The sequence below is a fragment of the Vanessa tameamea genome, chromosome 2, assembly GCF_037043105.1.
Source record: "Vanessa tameamea isolate UH-Manoa-2023 chromosome 2, ilVanTame1 primary haplotype, whole genome shotgun sequence".
Classification (NCBI taxonomy): domain Eukaryota; kingdom Metazoa; phylum Arthropoda; class Insecta; order Lepidoptera; family Nymphalidae; genus Vanessa; species Vanessa tameamea.
In genome coordinates this window covers 7044015-7065006 of record NC_087310.1, presented here as the reverse complement: position 1 = coordinate 7065006, position 20992 = coordinate 7044015, and the positions used below count along the sequence as shown (strand labels likewise).

The following is a 20992-nucleotide window of genomic DNA, read 5'->3' as shown; positions in this document are numbered from 1 at the left end:
TGATGTTGGTGGAGAGATCCTTTGACAAACGCACACAATCTGATGATCTGCACTTTGTGGCCAGTATCTTACCGTCAATGACAAAAGTAAGTAAATAGTGCGTGTACAAGCACTATTAACTTACTCTTGTCATTGGTATATGCTCGAATTAGTGTTGCATATCGATAGTCCACTATCGATAGTTAAGGTGTAAGCGATACTATCGATAGTCTATCGATAGTATCGATAGTATTGATCAATACGATGCTGACTGGAATGGTCGAAACGCTTATCAAATATTAAGTGATATTATTATTATTTTTTGTGATAATTTAGATAACGTGAAGTAAAACGTAATAAAAAATTAATAATAACTTTTATTCCATTATAAACAAATGTTTGATTTAAAAATCTCTGAAAACATCAAAGAAGTAATAAGGTGAACTAAAATAATACTGTGTAATCTCTACATTTTCAATGTTTGGAATGTTATTTAGCCTCCACCCAATTACTTTTATTATAAAAGTAAAACATGATATATTATTATTTTGTATAAAATCTTTCATAAAAATTCTATTCCTAGATTACAATATTACCCTAAGTATAAAATAGATTTTAGTATAATTAAACTATCTGGCCAGTCAAATATACAATAACAGAAACTATAAAAATACATTCCTTTCAAAAGTGACATCAATTAAATAAAGAAAAGATTACAAACTTTCCTTAAAAGGAAAATTGCCAATTTGTATGTAATTGCATTCAAATGTCAAAAATAGGTTTTTTTATCAGTAACTTTCTAAAAAGGTAATTGCAAACACAGAAATTGACAACAACTTAATTGGAATAGTTTTTTTTTATAACAAACATATAATAAATTTATTATAATATGAATAACATATATAATTTTAGAATAAACTTATTTATACTTAGAAATATTGTCATGATTATTTTTAACTTAAAAATTAATAGTTTTATTATTTTGTATGTGATGTATGCATTTAAATTTAATGGCCAGTATATATCACCCAAGGCACCATATTTTATTTAAAATATCTTATACTATAATATATCACAGCTTGCCCTGCATAAGCGGTTTGAGGTAGCTGTGGAAACTTTTATTGACAGGTTCAGCATTGAGGGGACTCTTCATAGCTTCTTCCATCAGACGCTCGTAAGCACGACCATCATACGCACCGAGCGTTGAGTTTAGGATCTAAAAATATACTGACAAATTAAAGTAAGTTCACGCCAAATACCATTTTATCTGGCAATTAAATTAATAACTATAAAATGTTTTATAATTAAAGTCAAAAAACTGAAGAGCATATCGTTTAACCACCTGAATGTTAGGTTAGGTCATTAGACTCAACCTTGTGCTTTCACTTCTGTCACTTGTAAACATATCAACATAAGATATTATTAATGGTCCCGTAATATATAAATGATTTTAATGTAGAATAATTTAATATGTAAGCATTTTTACCTCATCCCTGATGTCAAAGGCATCAACCAGACCGACAGCGTTGGGGCGTAGTTGTACCAGTAAATCTTCGTACCAGTTTTGAAGCTGCTCGATGTCGCGCTCAGATATCGATGTGAACTGTAAAGTATAAAAAAATTGAAAATACAGATTGGGAGGGAAAATTATAGACCGTCGAAAAACTGAGACATCAGCTGGGCCGAGTCAATACTTCTCTATTAAAGGCTGGCGGATATATAAGTATGTAGCATAATTTAACTCATGCTGGATTCCTGTCAGAGTTGTCGAGTGAGAGACGAATTATAAATATGTATATGAAAACTCTGTAGTGCTTTCCAATATTTGCACCTGCGACGTTTGGCCACGATACGCGTGCTATATACCTATGTACAGGATGATCTCGCTCTCTAAGGCTTATTTCCGTAAAATATAGTAAGGTGTAGTGCAGGGGATAGAGGACAGTGAGCACGCACCCGCAGCAGGTCGCCGAGCGTCTGCAGCGCCCAGTACACGACGTACAGGTCGACGAGCTGGCGCAGCGGGCGCCGCAGCGCCGGCGACACGCCGCCCGCGCGCTGCTCCGTCTCCTGGAAGTACGTCGCCAGCAGGATCGCGCGGCAGTGCGCCTGCGGGACGGCGCCGAGCGTTATTTCGTGTTTGATCGAGTGGGATTATTACACATAGTCGAATTATACATATAGCTATAATAAAAATCAGCGGACACCCGCCCAGTAGATAGTTGACATTTTATCGCATAGCGAAGGTGACGTCATACTGATACTAGAAGAGGTAAGTTTTGTAAACAAGTTATTATACTTATAATGATTGACTGGAGATAAATTCTAGTTCGTAGTCTACGCGAATGCAGTCGAAGCAATAATGTTATGTGTTTTTTGTGAATAAAATTGGGAATCTCTACAAGCCAAATAACCGTAAGACCTATCATCGGCCTAATACTCGATGGGTGCAGAGTGGAGTTTCAAATCAAGACATAGTTTTTTTAATGAAAATATAAATCAAAATAGTTGTACCTCGGAAGCCGACGTGAGCTGGACAGATGTCATGTTCCATGCGTCTTCGTACGACATGCCGCTTTTCTGACGTTTTTCAATTTGCGCCACACACTGACCGATTTTCCTAGAAATTTATTTAAATTAATTACGAAAATTTTGTATTGATTATATAAGATAAATGTTATTAATTGGTTTGGTTAGTTGCTATAAAGATTTTTTTAACAACATGACAAATACGATTGAATAAAACACTAACCCGGCGGCAACCCTCTGAAAACCTGCAATTATAACCTCGATGGTATTGTCCCAGGGTGGGGATCTTCGTCCATTACGCAGGTCTCCGAGATACGACACTGTGGGCGTCAAAGTGTTCCCACTGACCGCCTGCTGCCACGCTTTGACCAGGAACCTGGAAATATACCCTCATCAATATAATCGTTACACTGACTTACGGCGCTTTTGTTCTGGATCTACTCAGATAAGAAATATCCTATATAAATTACTATTACGCAAACACTAAACAGCTGCCTAGAGATTGGTCACCTTGGTTGAAATCGGAAGATACTATAAGACCCCAAAAATTAAGAGTAACGAATCATTTGAGTATCATCGACTTTGTCTAAAATGTAGTCGAGTCTTTAGCAATTAGTATTTTTATTTATACTCAATTTATTTGAATATCAAATATGAGAAAATATCAAATGCAATTTAAAATCCCATCTAATCGCTTTCGACTTGCGATTTCGTACAAGAAACCTCCGAGTTAGAATATTCGATCGCGTGTAAGTGTGGGTCAAATCGGAGTATGAAATATCAACGCTGGGGATGATCCATTCCATCAACGGCTCACCTCGCGGTCTGCAGCAGCATGACGGTGTTCTCGCCCTCGTAGGTGCAGGCGGCGGTGACCAGCCCGTAGGTGATCGGCAGGTTGGACGACAGCATGTACCCGTGGCCGCCGCACGCGAGCCGGCAGCGCTCCACGCACGCCGCCGCGTCCGCCGTGCTGGCCGCCTTCAGGCAGCACGACAGCGCGTGCAGCTGCCGACACGTATCGCGATGCGGTTACTGAACACCCGCGTGACCGCCTCGTCGGTCCAGTGGCTAGACATAAGGCCGCAGGTGCCGAGGTCCTGGATCCAAAACCCAATCCATCCAGGCCAATAAAAAGTTATTGGGTTTGTCTATCGAAACGTCGGTCCTGCGCCTGAACTCCTTTTGCCGTCTCATTGGATGGAGAGTGAAGGAATAGAACGCACCAGTGTTTACGTCGGACATATAATAGTGGGCACACTAGTGCACTATAAATATGTCCGACACAGTTGGCTGGTTTCCCTTGAGATTGTCCACTATGACGACATCATCTTATTACCGTATTAGCTAACTTCCGCGAGTGTGTAACTGCAGCTGTTAGATACGTTTCTCCGGGATAAAAGGTAAACTATTTTAATCTATGTCAAATTTCATACAGACATGAATTGAATGAACTCAACCGTTCTGGCGTGATCGAGTTTGATACTTAACATCAATCCAAACTTTCGCATTTATAATATAAGCTAGTACATAGGATATGAACGATATGTGAAAGCAGTTCACCAGGAAAATTATTCTCAACACACTTTGCACTGATCGATGCGATGCAATAATCTAAAGGTAATTGATCAGCTAGGACAGGCGCCGTCACAGTACCTCGGGCAGGCGCTCCATGTCTCCGGCCTCCAGCTCCGCGGTGACGTTGTTGTACATGAGCCACAGCCAGTTGGCGCTGGTGCGGAACGCGTACACGGACGCGATGCCGATCAGCAGCTTATGTTGCTGCGTCACGTAGTCCAGAATCTGCGGTTCTGGCTCGCTGTAATAAACATTAGGATTAATTCGTGACTATTTCATTTATTAAATATGACAATAATAAATATGTTAAATTTAATATTAAACATCATTTGTTAAAAGCTGAGCTATAAGCTTAAACATTTTTTTCTAATTAACATAGCTGGTACTCAAGGTTTTTTTTGTAAAATTATTTATTTTTATAATATATTGGCAATGTTCACAATGTCACTTTTCTTTTGAAGGACACATTTTTCAATTGTTTATTCTTAATAATTGAGGAAGATATACATACAATCTTAAATAATAAATTAAAATACCTTAAATACACAAAAACCCTTTGGAGTCTTCGCATATCACAAATATACGAATAGAAGTGGACGAGGACTAAAGTCATAAAATAATTCAGCGAATGTATGTAAATAATAAAAAAAGAACCGCACTGACGATGAATTATTAACATAAAACATTACATAATAACTTTTTATCGAAACCAATTAAATCTAATAATGATACATATAAAAATAATCTTACTTGGGCTTCGGCTGAGACTGTCTCCTTACAGCCGAGTATCTGGTTGCTATGGTAACGGCTTTAGCCATATAGTTGCACATGTCATTGACCAGCATCACGCGGACGAACATCATCGTGCCGTATGTCAGCTTCGAACTCGGAGAATTAACGTATGTTCCGTCCTAATTGGGAACAAATGATCTTTGTATAATGATCGACGAACATTTGCGTTATCTTATAAAATTAACGAAACCCTACATGAAAACGTATTGAGTAAATATTAAAGTATTAATATTATTGATAGTCAATGTATAAATGAGTTCGGAGAAAAAAGCCCGCGCATAAATAAACTACTATTTTACCACCAGTAATAATAAGACCACCAGGCATTAGTCACTCAATAAAGCTGAGTATTTTTAGGAATATGTGACTATATGTAAACGTTCTATATTTAAGAGGACAGTCCTTGCGGAACGCCTAAATAGCGCTTACTATTTTCGAAATATCTTAAAACTGGAGCATTGATTATAGATGAAAAAAAAACATTCAGTATCTTCATAGATAGATCTCAAGTTTCACCGCATGATATTTATAAAATTTGTATTAATAACTCAGTAAATTCATCGTCAACATCACTCCAAACACTGAAATCGACCTTTTCTATTAACATTTTTTAAGCTATTTAGCTGCTAGTTTATACATGTATTTTTGGTTAAATGGGGACACAAAAGTGTAAATAATAAGTTCACCGTGTTAAATTTCTATTATATCACACAATATTATAGTAATTTTTATTTAAATATTGCTTACTTTTTGGCATTCGTCGTCCATAATTTTTAGTATGGAGAAAATCATTTGACGGTTTTGACTTATTATTCGACATCGCTGTCAATAAATTTTCAGTCCCTCCCCAGATCTCAAGGTGGGAGCACGGCAGTTTTTCTTTCGAGCCGAGTCTTATAATTTCGCGAATCGTCTACGCACACATAGACAAGTTAGCATAAGGGTGGGGCGCGAGTGTCGTGGGATGCAATTGTTAATTTTTACTTTTCAAGATTTATCGACTATTAGTCAAGTCACATAGTATTAAGTTAGTTCTTTGATAAATAAATATATTTGTAATAATTAATAAAAAATTAACGATTTTAATTGGCTTTTTAATTACCCTGTATGAATCTACCCCATGGCGTACGAATTTACCGCATTTACTGTACGAACGTACCCCTACCATACCAATACGTGGGGTACATTCGTACAATTATTTTATGTAGAAAAAAGCCTATAACCCTTTAACCTTTTGTCATAATAGTTTTGGACTTTTTTGTAACAAACTATAATATATTTGTTATACTTAAGCACATAAACTAGGTAAATACGACAATTAATCACATCGTAAAAAAATAAAATCTGAAAAGTGTACGAAGAGTAACTATTTATCCCCTGATGTCGAATTAAAAGTACAAAATTGTAACGATGAACATAGTGAATACCCGAATGAACCTGAATGTAATGTAATTTTTGCACTATCCTGCTTATTTTTTCTCTTAATACGAAATTTAAAACAAACGCCAACTCATACCCAAACTCATGTCGTTTAGTTCGTCTGCTTAATTCCTAATTATTTAAATGCTTAATTAAAATAGTGCATAGTGCTAAGCAAAAACGGTTGATATACATTCCATTTTGTACTGATGCTATACTTAGTACCCTTCATGACCAGATACCGTCAACGGGCCGCCCCCCTGATTTTTGTGTAATATAAAATAATTTTAATTGACTTGTTTAACCAAGAAGATTTATGTCTTTAGTTTTTAGTTAATTAAAAAAAAAACTGATTAATATTTACCTCCATTATTTTTATTTATAAAATTTAAGTAAGTGATTATTTAATGTGTCTTAACGCCCTAATTCGTTATACCTACCAACCTTAAAATATCCAGAAAATAATAATTTAGTTAGAGGAGAGCAGTAGAATCAATAAAAATCATAATGTATATGAGGCATCTTAATGCACTCTGACCGCACCCTATGCTAACAAATAATTTATAATTGTGTTTGCGAGTGACAACCTTATAGCTAATACATTACTCATAAATAAATGTATTTTTATAAATCCTATGAACGCGCAATGAAATGCTCGCCTATTATTATTGTTATTGATATAATTATCTACAACAAAAAAATAAGCACATGTTTATTACATCGATTCATTAATTATACACACATAAGGTTTCCTTATTGTAAATTTGTTGCGTAATACAATATATTTTTATAATTAAAATGTAGTTAACAATTTGGTAAATACGATCAAGCCGCTATTTGTGTAGTGAATTACAACGAAATATATTCATTTAAATATATTAGCATATTTAAAAAGGAAAATGCGATCCATGTTTAAACACTTAGTTTTAGAATTTATTAAAATATTATATTCAACAATACTATGATATTCTTAAGACTTTCTTAAGACATGAAATATATTGATCATGAATAATTTTATAAATATTATATTGCCAGTACGGCTTCTTTTAAAATTCGGGGATCCAAAGATTTTTTCGCGTTCTTATATACTTGTATGTATTGTAATAAGTGTTCTAAATATTTTTAAAAGGGCTTTTTAAAGTCAAGGTAAAGTGTGCCACAATCAAATTTAGCCTTTAATTGTAAATAAAATTTGCAGAATTGTATAATCACGATATAGTTTAATTTATTTTCTTTAAAAGATTAGAAATCAACTAACGAATACTTTCTCAAAAATAAATATATAATACTATGTACCTACATATTTAGTAGCAAATTTAAAATGTATTTAATAGATCTCTACATGCTTGGAGAGTGAACAGATGTATCATTACAGATTATATTTGTTCACTCGCAAGGGCGAGGGCGGGGTGCATCTTTGTTTGAAATATAATCTTTGTCTTCTGAAATTAGTCATCTCACTCACACTAAGACAATTTGTTAGTATAAGCGACACTCACACTAATGCACGACGATAATTTTGCGTGGAGGGGCGAGCCTTCGTGATTCGAGGCGGTAATATAATGTGATGCATAAAATGTTATACAAATATAGCTTAACTAGCATGAATTCTGTTGAACAAGAGAAGGAATTATTCAAAGTAATATTCGTACCTTGACCTTAGGTTACATAAACATTAACTATAAGTAATAACTATGAATTTATGAATAATTCTCAAGTTTTCTATGTTCAGTCATAAAATGTTTTTTTTTTTTATGTATTATCACATATTTATTTTTAGGTATTTCTGTAATTGCTATATTTTTTATTGCAACAAAAACATGTATTTATGTTGATTGTAGGGCCTCCAAAATTTAAGACAGTTGTAAACACAACAAAAAGCTAAATAAGTCATGTATGTGAAAAATGCACGATAAGTTTCCTATACTAATTGAAAGCATTTTAATATGTATTTATATGTTAGTGATTTCTTCGTACGAAGCACTTCGTATAAATGTAATAGAACTTCACGTACAGGGCGCCAATAATATCGAATTGTCAATTTGTCACAATCGAATCGAAATGTAATCGTTGCCGTTGAGCCATTTTTCTATTCTATTTATACAAAAATCCAGTTACGGTTCCGTTGAAGTTAGATCGAAATATAATCGCGCCCGTATCGTAAGCGATACACATATACTCTATTCCAACCATAAGAAAAGAAGCCAAATAAACAAAATTTGACAGCAAATTGACGCGATATCATTGGTCGAGAGCTTGATTAATCTATGATATTCACTATGGATTTGCGCAAAAATGGCGTTTTGAAAGTCGACGAAACTGGTATCGAAATTTTGGAAGTAAAATTAAAGTGGATATAAGTAGAAAAGTGTAATAGTATTGTGTTATAAATTAATTAAATAATCATATATTTATCATAAACTCTTAGTATTGAAAAATATAGCTGAGTTATTAGCAAATCGCATGAAATATAAGGTGAGGTTTATTTTTGTGAGTAATAGTCGTAATTGGATCGGAATAGAATCGGAAACGTATCATAAACTTTATAAGTTAATAGAACTGCCTGCGGTTACGTTCTATTAATTATTCATTAAATTAAACGATATATTTTCTCATCACCATCATTTTGTAGAGGATACAACAATTTAAATGTAGAGGGTTTAAATTTAGTTACGATAGTTATGTATAGCTATCCAAAGTTTTTGGGCAGAGGTACAAAGGGCAGAGGTACAAAGGGCAGAGGTGCGTTTACTTTAATATCAAAGTACATTATATAATAAATTAATTCATTACCAACATAATTAAGCAGAGTCAATAAATGTTTCTAATAAAAGTTAAAATTATTTATTATAGTAATCGTTTTAACCGAAACCTAGTTACAAATAGGTGTTACTGACCTCTAAGACCTTCGAATTCTTCATTAGCATGTAATCTCTAGGTATGCGGACTTTATCGAAGCCTAGGAATCCGTTGTTTGTTCCGTTCATACCAAGCTTAGCGCCAATTTCGCCAACCTTGATGCCAGGCAGCGGCATGTGATTTTCCTCGTCGCGGAGCTGAACAATGAATGGATGGATTCCATGGCATTTTCCTTTTGTGTAAAGCTGGGCCATGACAATACAATAATTCGCGGTGTGGGCCACTGAAATGTAAGATTTTTTTAAACGGTTATTTTAAAAGTTAGTAGGTACAGTTATATTTGGGTGATACCGAATCAGCTAAATAACATAGCATATTGTAAAAAACAAGTACTTTTGGCTCTTTTACAATTACTACAAAATAAGGCATTACGACAACCGTATGTTATTTCTACATCTTTACGATACATGCCGAATCTCTTCAGATATATGAAAAATATAATAAGAGATATACGATTTTTCTTTTAAATATAAGTGTATGTGGTTTTATTACTCAATAAACTCTTTTACGCCAGAACGGTGATCAAAATATATAATTATAATATATATATATATAAAGTTTATATTTATTCATAATTGTATATTGAACATTATAATAACATTTAGTTTAAAATTAAATGAAATGAATATGCTATGTTTAAAATTAAATAAGTATATAGGTATGTTTTTGTAGGAAACCTATTTATTTCAGTAATTTAAATGTATCAACGATGTGATATTAATATTATTCGGTAAGTAAAATATTAATCAATTCGAAGGAAAAACTAAACTAACTGGTTATGTAGGCAAAGTACTATTATTATATTTCCCAATATTAAGTTGTCGATGTCGAAATAAAACTATGAACATAACATTTAACTAAAATTAAGCAATTAAGCGTCAAGCAGTTTTTTATTTGGTACCAATTTAATTTAAATAAAGTAATTCTAAAACATATTGTATTTTCATATTGCGGTAATTTGGATAGTTTTGGAAAAAAATATATTTCTAATTGAATTGAACGTACTCAATAGTCGTTTCAATTTTATTTAATTCTGTTTAAGTAAAGCTCCGGCTGTTAAATATAATAATGTAATTGTCACATATGTAATGCTAACACCGGGTAGCTAAATTTAATTGTATCCTATAAAATTAGGTTATTTGAATAAAGTCTGCTTTGTTTTATATTATTGATTCATTTATTAAATACAAAACAATATACGATCAATCAAATAATAAAATACCTCTATATTTGTGACGCCTGTATCCCTTAACCCTAACCACATAAATGGTGTTTAAGCACAAAAAGCAAATACATAATTGACGCGATGTCATTGGGCGAAAGCTTGAATAGTATCTAATGTTAATCATTATTTAGCGTTTTGAACGTCGAAGAAACTATTATCGAAATTTTGGAAGCAAAATTAAAGTGTATGTAGGTAGTTAAATGAAACAGTGTTGTAATATAAATAAAAATATATTAATCAATAAATGTTATAAGTATACAATATAGCTGAGCTATTTATTTCTTCGATTGGAATAGTAGTATTTTTGCTTTTGAGGTTATTTGCCTTGATAAGTTTGCTTTCGTATCTCGATAGGTTGTTTATAATGAATTAATGGCATTAATAAAAAATGATTTATCGCTGTGACAATATAATTTGAAAACTGAACCTTTACATACGTTTTATAAGTTCTAGACATTTAAAATCTGACTAGGCAGTTTCTTGTATGATATTCTATATTTGTTAAAGTAGATGATATGCTTTTGTGTATTTATATATATGTATGTGTATTGGAATTTCATCTTTACTAATATTATAAATGCGAAAGTTACTCTGCGTGTCTGTTGCTCTTTCACGGCCAAACCAATGAATCTAATTTGATAAATTGGGTATAAAGCAAGTATGAACTCTAAGGCAATGTATAGGGCCTTTTATATACCTTTTATGTACCCTACGTTTTTAAGCCTAATACTTGACGACCACCCCTTAAAACGCGAGAGAAGACGCGTCAATTATTTAAACAAGTTCAAATAGTAGACGCCCGCGGCTAATATAATTGTATTTATCTATTCAATACTCTCTCAGTTTATCAATAAGAGTCTAAAGGTTGTCTGGGAGAGATCATTTTGTTAGCGATAGGATCGCCATTGTACGGTATTGCTATTTTGTTTAAATGTGATTTATTCTTGGGAAAAAATCATTCACAAAACCTTCAGAGACTTACAACCCTGCTGTAAATATACACATTATATTTATATATTTTATCGAATGGTGATAAGAATTACTGATTAACTAATTGTCATAGGTGAATGATTGATTTTCTATTTGCTACGATTAATACTAGATAACGTCTGGGAATTATTTTAATGGGAACAAGATTATTAAACTTTAAAATGTACAATAATATAATGGTCTCGGTATTGATATCAATTCTCCGGAATTTTCCATATCATTCCATATGTATGCTTGTATAATATGACTAGGATGGAATATATTTCAAATTTTGTATACTTACTGTACACTTTCTTATGCTATTGGAAATATAAAATTCTTTGATACAAATTAGGATGACCCTTTCGTTACGAAGATGGAATTTATAACGAGTATCTTATAGATTGTAATAGTTTTAGTAAGTGTTTTGTGGTAAAAATGAAAGATATATTTCTGAATGTCTTATATTATTATAACAAACATAAACGGTTAACATACGTAAATTTTAACGAGATTTGTATGCAGTAGTTAATACTTTAATATAAATGTCATAAAAAACTTGCACGGTTAATTTCAATTTTTAAATATTTGTGTTCTGCTTATTTAACAGTAGCTATAAATATTCAAGAATATTAACATTGTAAACAAGTTCATTGTTGTTTTGTAATAAGTCGAATGTTACGTAAACTATGAACGCGATAGCAAAAATTTGATATATATCGCTTTAACTTAACACGTAACACATAATCTAATTATCAAATAATTTATGTCACATAAGTATATATTTATCACAAGCTTTTAGTAGTAACTTGCAATGTTTGTTTGTTTAGTTCAAATCATACTGAATTAGAACCAATTTTCCCTCATCCTACGGATTTGAAATTATATATGTTGATTCAGTTGCGATGACATAAATTTTGACGTGGAGTCCCTAATAACAAAATTGACAGTTTATCGCAATCGAATCGAAACGTAATTGTTGCCGTTCAGTCGAGCATCTATTCACCAAACGTAACGATCGAGTTGTGGTTCAGTCAAAGTTAGTAGAATAGTCGAAGTTACCCAGAAGGACTTGTACATAACTCTACTACCAAGAATCTAATTATCTGTTTTGATCCTAACATATGTTAAAAATATAATTTGAAGTTACATTATGTTAAATCCAACAAAAATAACAATATCAATTAATTCTACAACATCAATGATATGGGATTAACTTTGATTGATTGTCTTATCATATTATTAGTGTATCAACATATTATCTCTATTTAAAATTAATGGTTTCCAAAAATATTTTTTTAGGCAATATAGAAATTACTACTTCGCAATTTGAATTTCCGACAGATTAAGACAACAATTAACATAGAGTTCTAATTGTGTTATTACTACAGTAAAACAAATACGGTTTTTATTTTAGATTCCAAAGCAAAAACCGAAACAAGTCCAAAGAAATTAGATCGTTATAGAAGAAATAAGAGAAAAATAAGGGTGGTAGCTTCACTTAATATAGTTGTGAAATGACGATTCAAAAGTGCTTGCAAAAGCATACTTGAATGAAGTATATTTTGATTTTGATTGTAATTTAAAAAAAAATATATCTAAATCTGTTGTCACGTTATCGAGAAATAATATAAAATATAGGAAAATCATACATTGACGAGTTAAATTAATATTATTTATCCAAAAAGTTTTATAGAAGTATTTCTGGTTAGTTAGACATGTGCCAACGAGAATTTGTGTTTTGGATTACGTTGATTCAATTCCACTTACGTGAATTGAGTAAGACTCGATCTCGATACATCGGGGAAGGATGGCATTGCAACTATAATTAATTTAGTATTTTATATGAATGTAGGCAACATTTCCTTGTATAATAGGAAAATATTTTGCACAAAAGATATATTATAATAATAACAGTAAGTAATAACTTTATAACATAATTTATTAAATGTCTGATCTTGTGATATTACCTATTATTTGTTAGCAAGATTGTTTTTATTGAGCACAATATGTAAATTTAGAAACGACATATTAGGTCCCAAGGTTGGTAAATTAGCGATGTAAGGAATTGTTAAAAAATTCTCAATGCGCTATATCTATGGACAGTGTTGACCATAAACCATTAACCCTCAGGTGGCCCCTTGCTTGTCCAATCCTTGTTTCAACCAAAAGCGGACGTTAAAATAAATGCAAATTAATATTTTCTGACAGCCATCTCGAATTTCATATATGAAATTATATATGATATATATATCTGATATTATTTTGCAGGCAAAAATAAAAATCCTCTTTTGTTTGAAATTTTATATAATGTAATTAGCATTGTAATATACAAGCATCAATTTACAATTATACCGAATACGAATGATTTATACGAAATTATGTTTAAAAACAGAAATACATGTAATAAAATGCTAATTATTAATAATATTATCAGAAGATTTTGTATATTTTAATTAATTAGGTTTAAAATATATAATTTTCATAAATCAAGCCGTAATTTCGGCTTGGTTTTTGAATTGTCTTGGTAACATTGTGAATTAACGACAACTTAATTCATTTTTTGTAGTTTCTTCGTAAGATTTTTGATGACGCCAATGCAATCTTACATTTTGTTGCATTAACGTTAACCATAATATGATCAGAGATGTTACATTCCTCGATGTTTTAATACATTGGCTAACTCAGACTTTTAACTCTATTCGAACTAGTAGAATAATTGGTGAGACGGGCATACACAAAGTCCAACCATGAGACTTACACATTCCGTTAAAAGTATCTTAGGCATATGTCATATTAGCAAAAAAATGTTGAATTGTCTATGTCTAAATCGCATTGTTTTTGATTAGATTATGTTAATTGATTTGTTTATGTAAGGAATACAAAACTAGTAATTATTCTATCTAAATCTCATTCTCTTTGACTAGAAGACTATGAACTCGTTGTGATAATTATACAAAGTCCTATTTTACTTCTAGTAAAATATAATCTCTAGATCGAGATTTAATATGAATGAAATCTTTAGATCTACTCGTCCGATTGGAATATTTTTATACGTTAGATCATCTATTTATTAAGTAAGGTATTTAGGCTATTTTTAAACGTTACAACAGTTTGGAGCGCAATGGTAACCATAAATGTCAATCAATGTGGTAAATTATACGAAAGACTGTTAGATATAATTAACTAAAAACTAATTAGATAATGCTACTGCAATTCGGTTTAAATTACTTTTAATTATTTTCATTTAAAATTATTAATTGTTTTATAAAAAGAATTGCCAAAACCATTTTCTAATACAGTGATTTTACAACATCTGTTTGTTTAATAATGAAGTGTTTTTGTGGTTGATGTCCGCCTCTGGTGGGGCGGGCGATGTTATAAAAGAGGGTTGATTTAAGTACGGGAGACACTTTGTTACCGACTTCGGAAGAGAAAACATTGTAAGTAAAATCTATGTTGGTTAAATAATAAAAAGCTGTGTTGATTAAATAAAAGTAATTATTTTGAACTATTGCTTGTTTTTGTTAATACTCACCTTTTTATTTTTTTTAAATCAAATAAATGCCGTCGATATCTTAAAGTTGCTTTTCAGTATAAACATAAAAGTATTATAACTACAGCAGAGCCGATGACCAGAACAAGGTCAGCGGTTCTGCGTATTTTTTTTAAAAAACTTTCTATCATAAATTCGATATATATAATTTAGCAAAACCAGAAGAGCGCGATTCGAGAAAAAAAGGCGGTAGTTGCGATTTGAATTCAATGTCAATGATTCGACGATGATTGCGTGTTACTTCGCAAAAATTGGATTTTAATCACTTTATACCATTTTATTGTTTTATTTTACATTACAATTAAATTTTAACTATGTATTAATAGCATCTACTGGAGAGATTCCTCCTAAGTCCGAAATTACATTGACAGTCAGTCAGTGCAATCATTTGATAACACTAACTAGTTGGAGAGGATATTTATAAAAGTTTTGATTCGATTGTAAGTTAATTATTAGTTAGTTCGTTAGTTTAGTAAAGTTAATTATTTATTATTAAATAATTAACTTTAAATTTTGACTAATAATGTTATTTTCCTCTCTGTAGTTGACTTTTTATTTGTTTTAGTAAATGAATCAAATTGAAGATGTTCTTTTAATGAAAATAAATTGTATTCATACTTACATCCGCCGGGCCACCATTTGTAGGAAGTGAGCGTGGGACTGTGGAGAACAAACTCTTTGGTGCTAGGATCATATGTGGCAGTGGTCTCCAATCCACGAATAAAAGTACCGTGTCCTAATTCCGTCTAATAAAAAAAAGAAACAACTTATTTAATGTGATCCATATCATCCATACTTGAGGATAAATTCATAATAGCATCAAGTTACTAAATACATACGGAATTTAATTAAACCGGTCTAGTTAATTATTGGCCTTTAATAATGAATAGTGAAAACGTTTGTATAGAACAGAAAAAAAAAATTAATAAAATAATCAGGATAAATAATACCTGCGCATAAGTTCCTATAATGTCAAGATTAAAGGCTCTTCCAATCCAGTAGGCTTGCTGTTCGACAGTTCCTTGACCCATTACAGTCGGTATAAACATCACATAGTGCAGCGTGAGAGGACAACCGTCGCTCAATATCGCAGAACCTAAATTGCCCCCGAGTACTGCCCTAGGAATTAATAAAAAATATATTTTTTAATACGATGCCGACCATTGAGCCTCAATTAATATATACCTTGTACATTGGGCAAGTGGATGAATGTCGCGGATTCAGACCGTGCAATGTAGGTTTATGGTATTCGTGTGTTGATTTCTATTTAAAATTTGTAATCTTAGGTATAAAAGGAACATCGTGAGAAAACATCCAAATATTATTAATATTTTGAATGTTATGAATTTGCCAATCATCTGTATGTTTCTGCGTGACAGTTGACAAAATATCGACGGTTCCCTATAAAATAAAAACCTATAAAGTGAATAACAACGTTTAAACGTAAAATTAATACGAATTTACAATTAAGAGTAAAATAAAATCTCAGCCAAGTGTGAACAAGAACAGGCATTCGTTTTATAATCACATTAATTTCGTAACTGTTTTGGTACAGTCAAATCACAATGCAATTATTTATCAGCGGATATGTTGTCGAACACTTATTTGTATAAATACATTTTAATATACTTGAATTGTATTTAAAAAATAACTACTGTACTGATCGTTACGAGTTGTATGTATATGAAAATATAGTTTATTTTATCTCATGAAAACCTTTTTATGTGACCCGAATGAGGAGCTTGATTTCGATTTGTGATTGTATCACTCTGTTATTGAGTGTTACAAATATTTTTTACATAGTTTGTATAATTTATCACGACATCGCTAGTGGGAAATGCTACAGAAAATTACGTTGATATATTAATTTATTTTGTTGGAATTTCAATTGTGTTTTTGTTGACTGAAAAAAATGTTCAATGAATGTGTATCGTATTAACGACGAAGACAATTTTAACAAACACGTGAAACTCATTTATAATGACACTTCAACTTTTATTATTATATTTTCCCTTTAAATACATGGTGTATGTATATTCCCTTAAAAACAATGGCTATATTTATCCACCTACGAACCTGTGTTCCGATTTAAGGATGAGTGAGACAGTGTAATTAGTACAATTAATATAATATCTTAGATACTGTGGTTGGCTGTGCAATGACAATGAAAGGATTCGTTGATAATAATCTATCAGGGCCGGATCTACCATATGGCTTTTTGGGCTTCAGGCCACGGCCCCGTGGATTTAAGGGCGCCCAGCTAAGTCAAGTCAAAGTCGAAAATGGACGATAATGCGAAAGAATCCATAACTTTATTAAATCAAAAAGGTCGTATGGTTTCAAGTCTACGTTCAAATATGTCTTAGGTGGGCCCCTAAGTAGTGTTCACCTAGGGCCCCCTAAACTTACCGGTCCGGCCCTGTAATCTATACTAAGAGTTTATTTGTTTAAATATGTTAATTTTAGAATTTACCTGAACAATTAAAAAATATATATTTAGTATTTAATATCAATCAGGCTAAGACTAACGGCCACCAATCTTGGGAACTAAAATGTTGTTTCCCTTGGGCATGTACTTACATTGGCTCACTCACCCTTCAAACCGGAACTCTATAATTATGGTACCTACCCATGTGCACAGAGCGAAGTAACCAATTTCAAATAATTACGAATGTTGCTCTTAGATTATGTAAACTCTTAAAAATAATTATCAAGCACGTAATTAAGTCTGATCTGCCAATTAATGTTACAGGTTAAGACAAGTAGGATCAATAGCTTCTACAAAAAATCCAATCTTCTAATTCTAAAACTTGACAAGAAAAATAAAAAACTTAAATATATAAACTTGATTCAAATTCAAGTAATTATATAATCAAAACGCGCTCGTTTCCTAACATATTAACTAAGTCAGTGGCTCTTGTAACCCAGAATAGTTGTTCTGAACGCACCCATGACTCTTGAATACATTTCCTACTCACAGCCATTTGAGCCATTTCTTAGAAGATATCACAATAAGAAATTCATATCACTACTACATAGTTATGTTAACGTTAATTGTTATGAATGTTAATTTTTTTAATTATACATTGTATCGTTTTTGCATTCTGAGGACCAGCTAGCCCTGATCGCACGAAGCGAGGAGGATCAGGGTGTGTTTTTTCAGTAAAATAAAGAAAAGGGTTATTTTTTATTCATAATTTAGTACCTATGTATGCGTGTGTGTCTGTTTGTGCAAGTGTCGAAATAATCAAAAACGCCAATTTTTCATGTATACTACTCCAAAAGCCCCCACCTTATGAATTTGGAAATGCATTAATGGGAAATTTTACTCTTCCCAGACCGAACATCAACAGTGGTCAACGACGTCGGCTGGGCTCTACAAAAAAACATTCCAACGTTTTTTGTAAAAGTATTCAAAACTTCATAATACTTTTAGTGCAAATCGACTATATAACGCAGCTTAAAATAAATAAATATATAAAAAATAGGTGGTTTCTCACCATATTGTGTCTCAGAGTTTAAAATTAAACAAGTACAGTTGATTAAAGCATTTAAAAAATCAGTTATAACACAAACACCCACCAAGAGATAATGTAAACACTGTAAATAACTTACATATAATTTTCCATTCCAGCATTCTCTTCCTCCTGTAATTTCCGTATCATCTTAAACAGTAGACAAGCCTTTTTCACAGCCAGTTCATACTTCTCCTTATGACTTAAATATACCGATGGTACATCGTCATTGTGAATGTTTTCTTTAAGAGCCATTTCCTCTAAAAACCAATTTATAATTCAAGTGTTTGTTAAACTTGATGATGAAAGTCATCATATTTAATAAAAAAATCTAGGTCCCTGTTCGAATTACACTGACTTACTCGCCCAGTAACATAGTGTAATCACAGGCTTTAAAGATGTATAATTATATCTCATACTTGGAATGATGAATGAACAATTGTTTATATTTCAATGCCACAATCTATTGGCAAAGGTACCACTTTCTATCCAGTTAATGTACTTTTTTTTTTTCTTATAATAAAATACTAATTTGGAATACCAAAATACACAAAACATAAATACAATTTAAAAAATATATTTTTATAAAATTATATTTAAATATATTTTGATTGTATTGAAAATATTTAAATTAAAAACCTGCCACCTTAATTCTAAATTACATACAATTATCCATTAATTAACCAGTTCTTATCTCTTGTTAATACTTTCAGGAACTATATACTAGAAAGGATAGCAAAGTAATTGTTTTGACATTATAGATGTTATGATGATGGCTTTTAATGTACCAGAAAGTGTTAAAGAAATGGCTTTACTTTTGTGCTAGTTAAAAAAGTATATAAAACATAAGAATCAATTAATCACTAGACTTTCCTTGAAACCAAAAGCCATTGTGAATTTTGGTGTGAAGTTTCATATCAGTGAGATAAGTTTTTGTATATTTGGAATAATTAAAAAATTACCACAATATCAATTAAATAATGAGCAAGATAAAATTGATCAGAATGTAAAAATATGATTAGGTTTCGGAAGATAATTCTTTGCATGATATACAAGTATATATAACATTCAACATGAATGTCTGAATTGAAGTTGTTTATAAAATTAAGATAAAATATCAAATCAAATTTTAAACTTATTGGAAAGTCAACAAGAATTTCACAACATTGTAGCAAGGGTAAATGCCACTAAGTTGTCACTAACAAATGATAGGTTGAGCCACACAATTTACTTTGTGGACTTGCATTTAATTTTTTTAATAACTTTAATAGTAAATTTTCAGTAAAATATTTTTTTATTCACATAGAATGTTTAAAAGTTTCATATGAATATTATTATAATTTCTAAATATGATTATAATTTCTAATTTAAAAGAATGATTTTAACTTTCTAAATCTAAACTTAACTATTATGTATATCATTATCCAACTCATTGTGTTTATATAAATAAGGCACAGTAATTGAGAAATACAAAATATAAGATAAGACAAAGTATAAAAATCACACTTAATCTCTAACAGTTTACCTCTTTTTTTTCTTTCCTCAGTCTTCTCAACACCTCCATCAATTAAATTTGTAAGTTCCGTTACATCAAATGTGCATTGGTCCCTTTCTTTTTGTAAGTCAGGATTTATTTTTGTCGACATTTTAAAAAATAAATGTTATCTTATATTAAATGATCCGTACGAAGAGCAAAAACAATTTAAAACACAATGCAAGTACACAACACAGTGTCCAAACACCGACTAAATCATAATTGATGTACAGACTTGTCGAGAAAACTTGTTTGTTGAAACACTCAAACCAGTTTGCATATAGCACAAATGTGACGTTTCGCGCAATTAGACTTTAAACTGATTGCGCGCCAATAATTGTATATTATCTAAAGGGACATTGGCCTGAACCGAATTAGAACATAGCTTAATTATTACATCTTTCTTGTTTTAACAATTTAATAGATTTAAAGATAATAGTTACATAAAATATTTTGTACATACAAATATTAATATATAGGTTCGATAAATCAAATGAAAAAAAATCATATGATAATTAACAAATGATTAAGTAATCATATAATATTTAATACCAAAATATAAAATTATGCATATAATTGACATTATAGCAGTCGAGAAGCTGACATTTGTCAAACCAATAACCATAAAATTTAGAAATATTCTCGACAAGATATCGTGAACTACGATGTTTTCTATTTCGAAAAATTTATTGATTTTTATAGATTTCTCATCTTGTTTCCAATGTTATATATATATTTGTATTTAAACATAATTCAATATAAAATATAGTTTATAAATAAAATAACGATGCAATTTTATATAAATTACTAAAAACATATGTATTATTTCTGTTTTCCATTTTAATTTTCTTATTTTTAAGTTTTTATTTTTAAATTAAAATTCTCAAATCTAAAAAAATATTTGCCATGAAGTAGCGGAAGAAAATCATATTTACAAATATTTCCAGATATTGAAATATTATTATATTATTTGAATT

At 31.2% G+C, this 20992-nt stretch overlaps 1 protein-coding gene across 1 annotated transcript; it reads right to left on the bottom strand.

Annotated features, from left to right (window-relative positions):
• Positions 1-339: 339 nt before the first annotated feature.
• On the bottom strand, positions 340-20386 carry LOC113401378 (probable peroxisomal acyl-coenzyme A oxidase 1). Its single transcript, XM_026641275.2, has 13 exons — positions 20007-20386; positions 18582-18741; positions 15917-16085; positions 15589-15712; positions 9195-9439; positions 4837-4997; positions 4165-4327; positions 3326-3516; positions 2732-2884; positions 2494-2599; positions 1936-2088; positions 1466-1582; positions 340-1195 (listed from the first exon to the last, which is right to left on the bottom strand). The coding sequence occupies exons 1-13, from the start codon at positions 20125-20127 to the stop codon at positions 1052-1054; spliced, it is 2007 nt and encodes a 668-aa protein (XP_026497060.1). The 5' UTR covers positions 20128-20386; the 3' UTR covers positions 340-1051.
• Between the last annotated feature and the right edge of the window lie 606 nt (positions 20387-20992).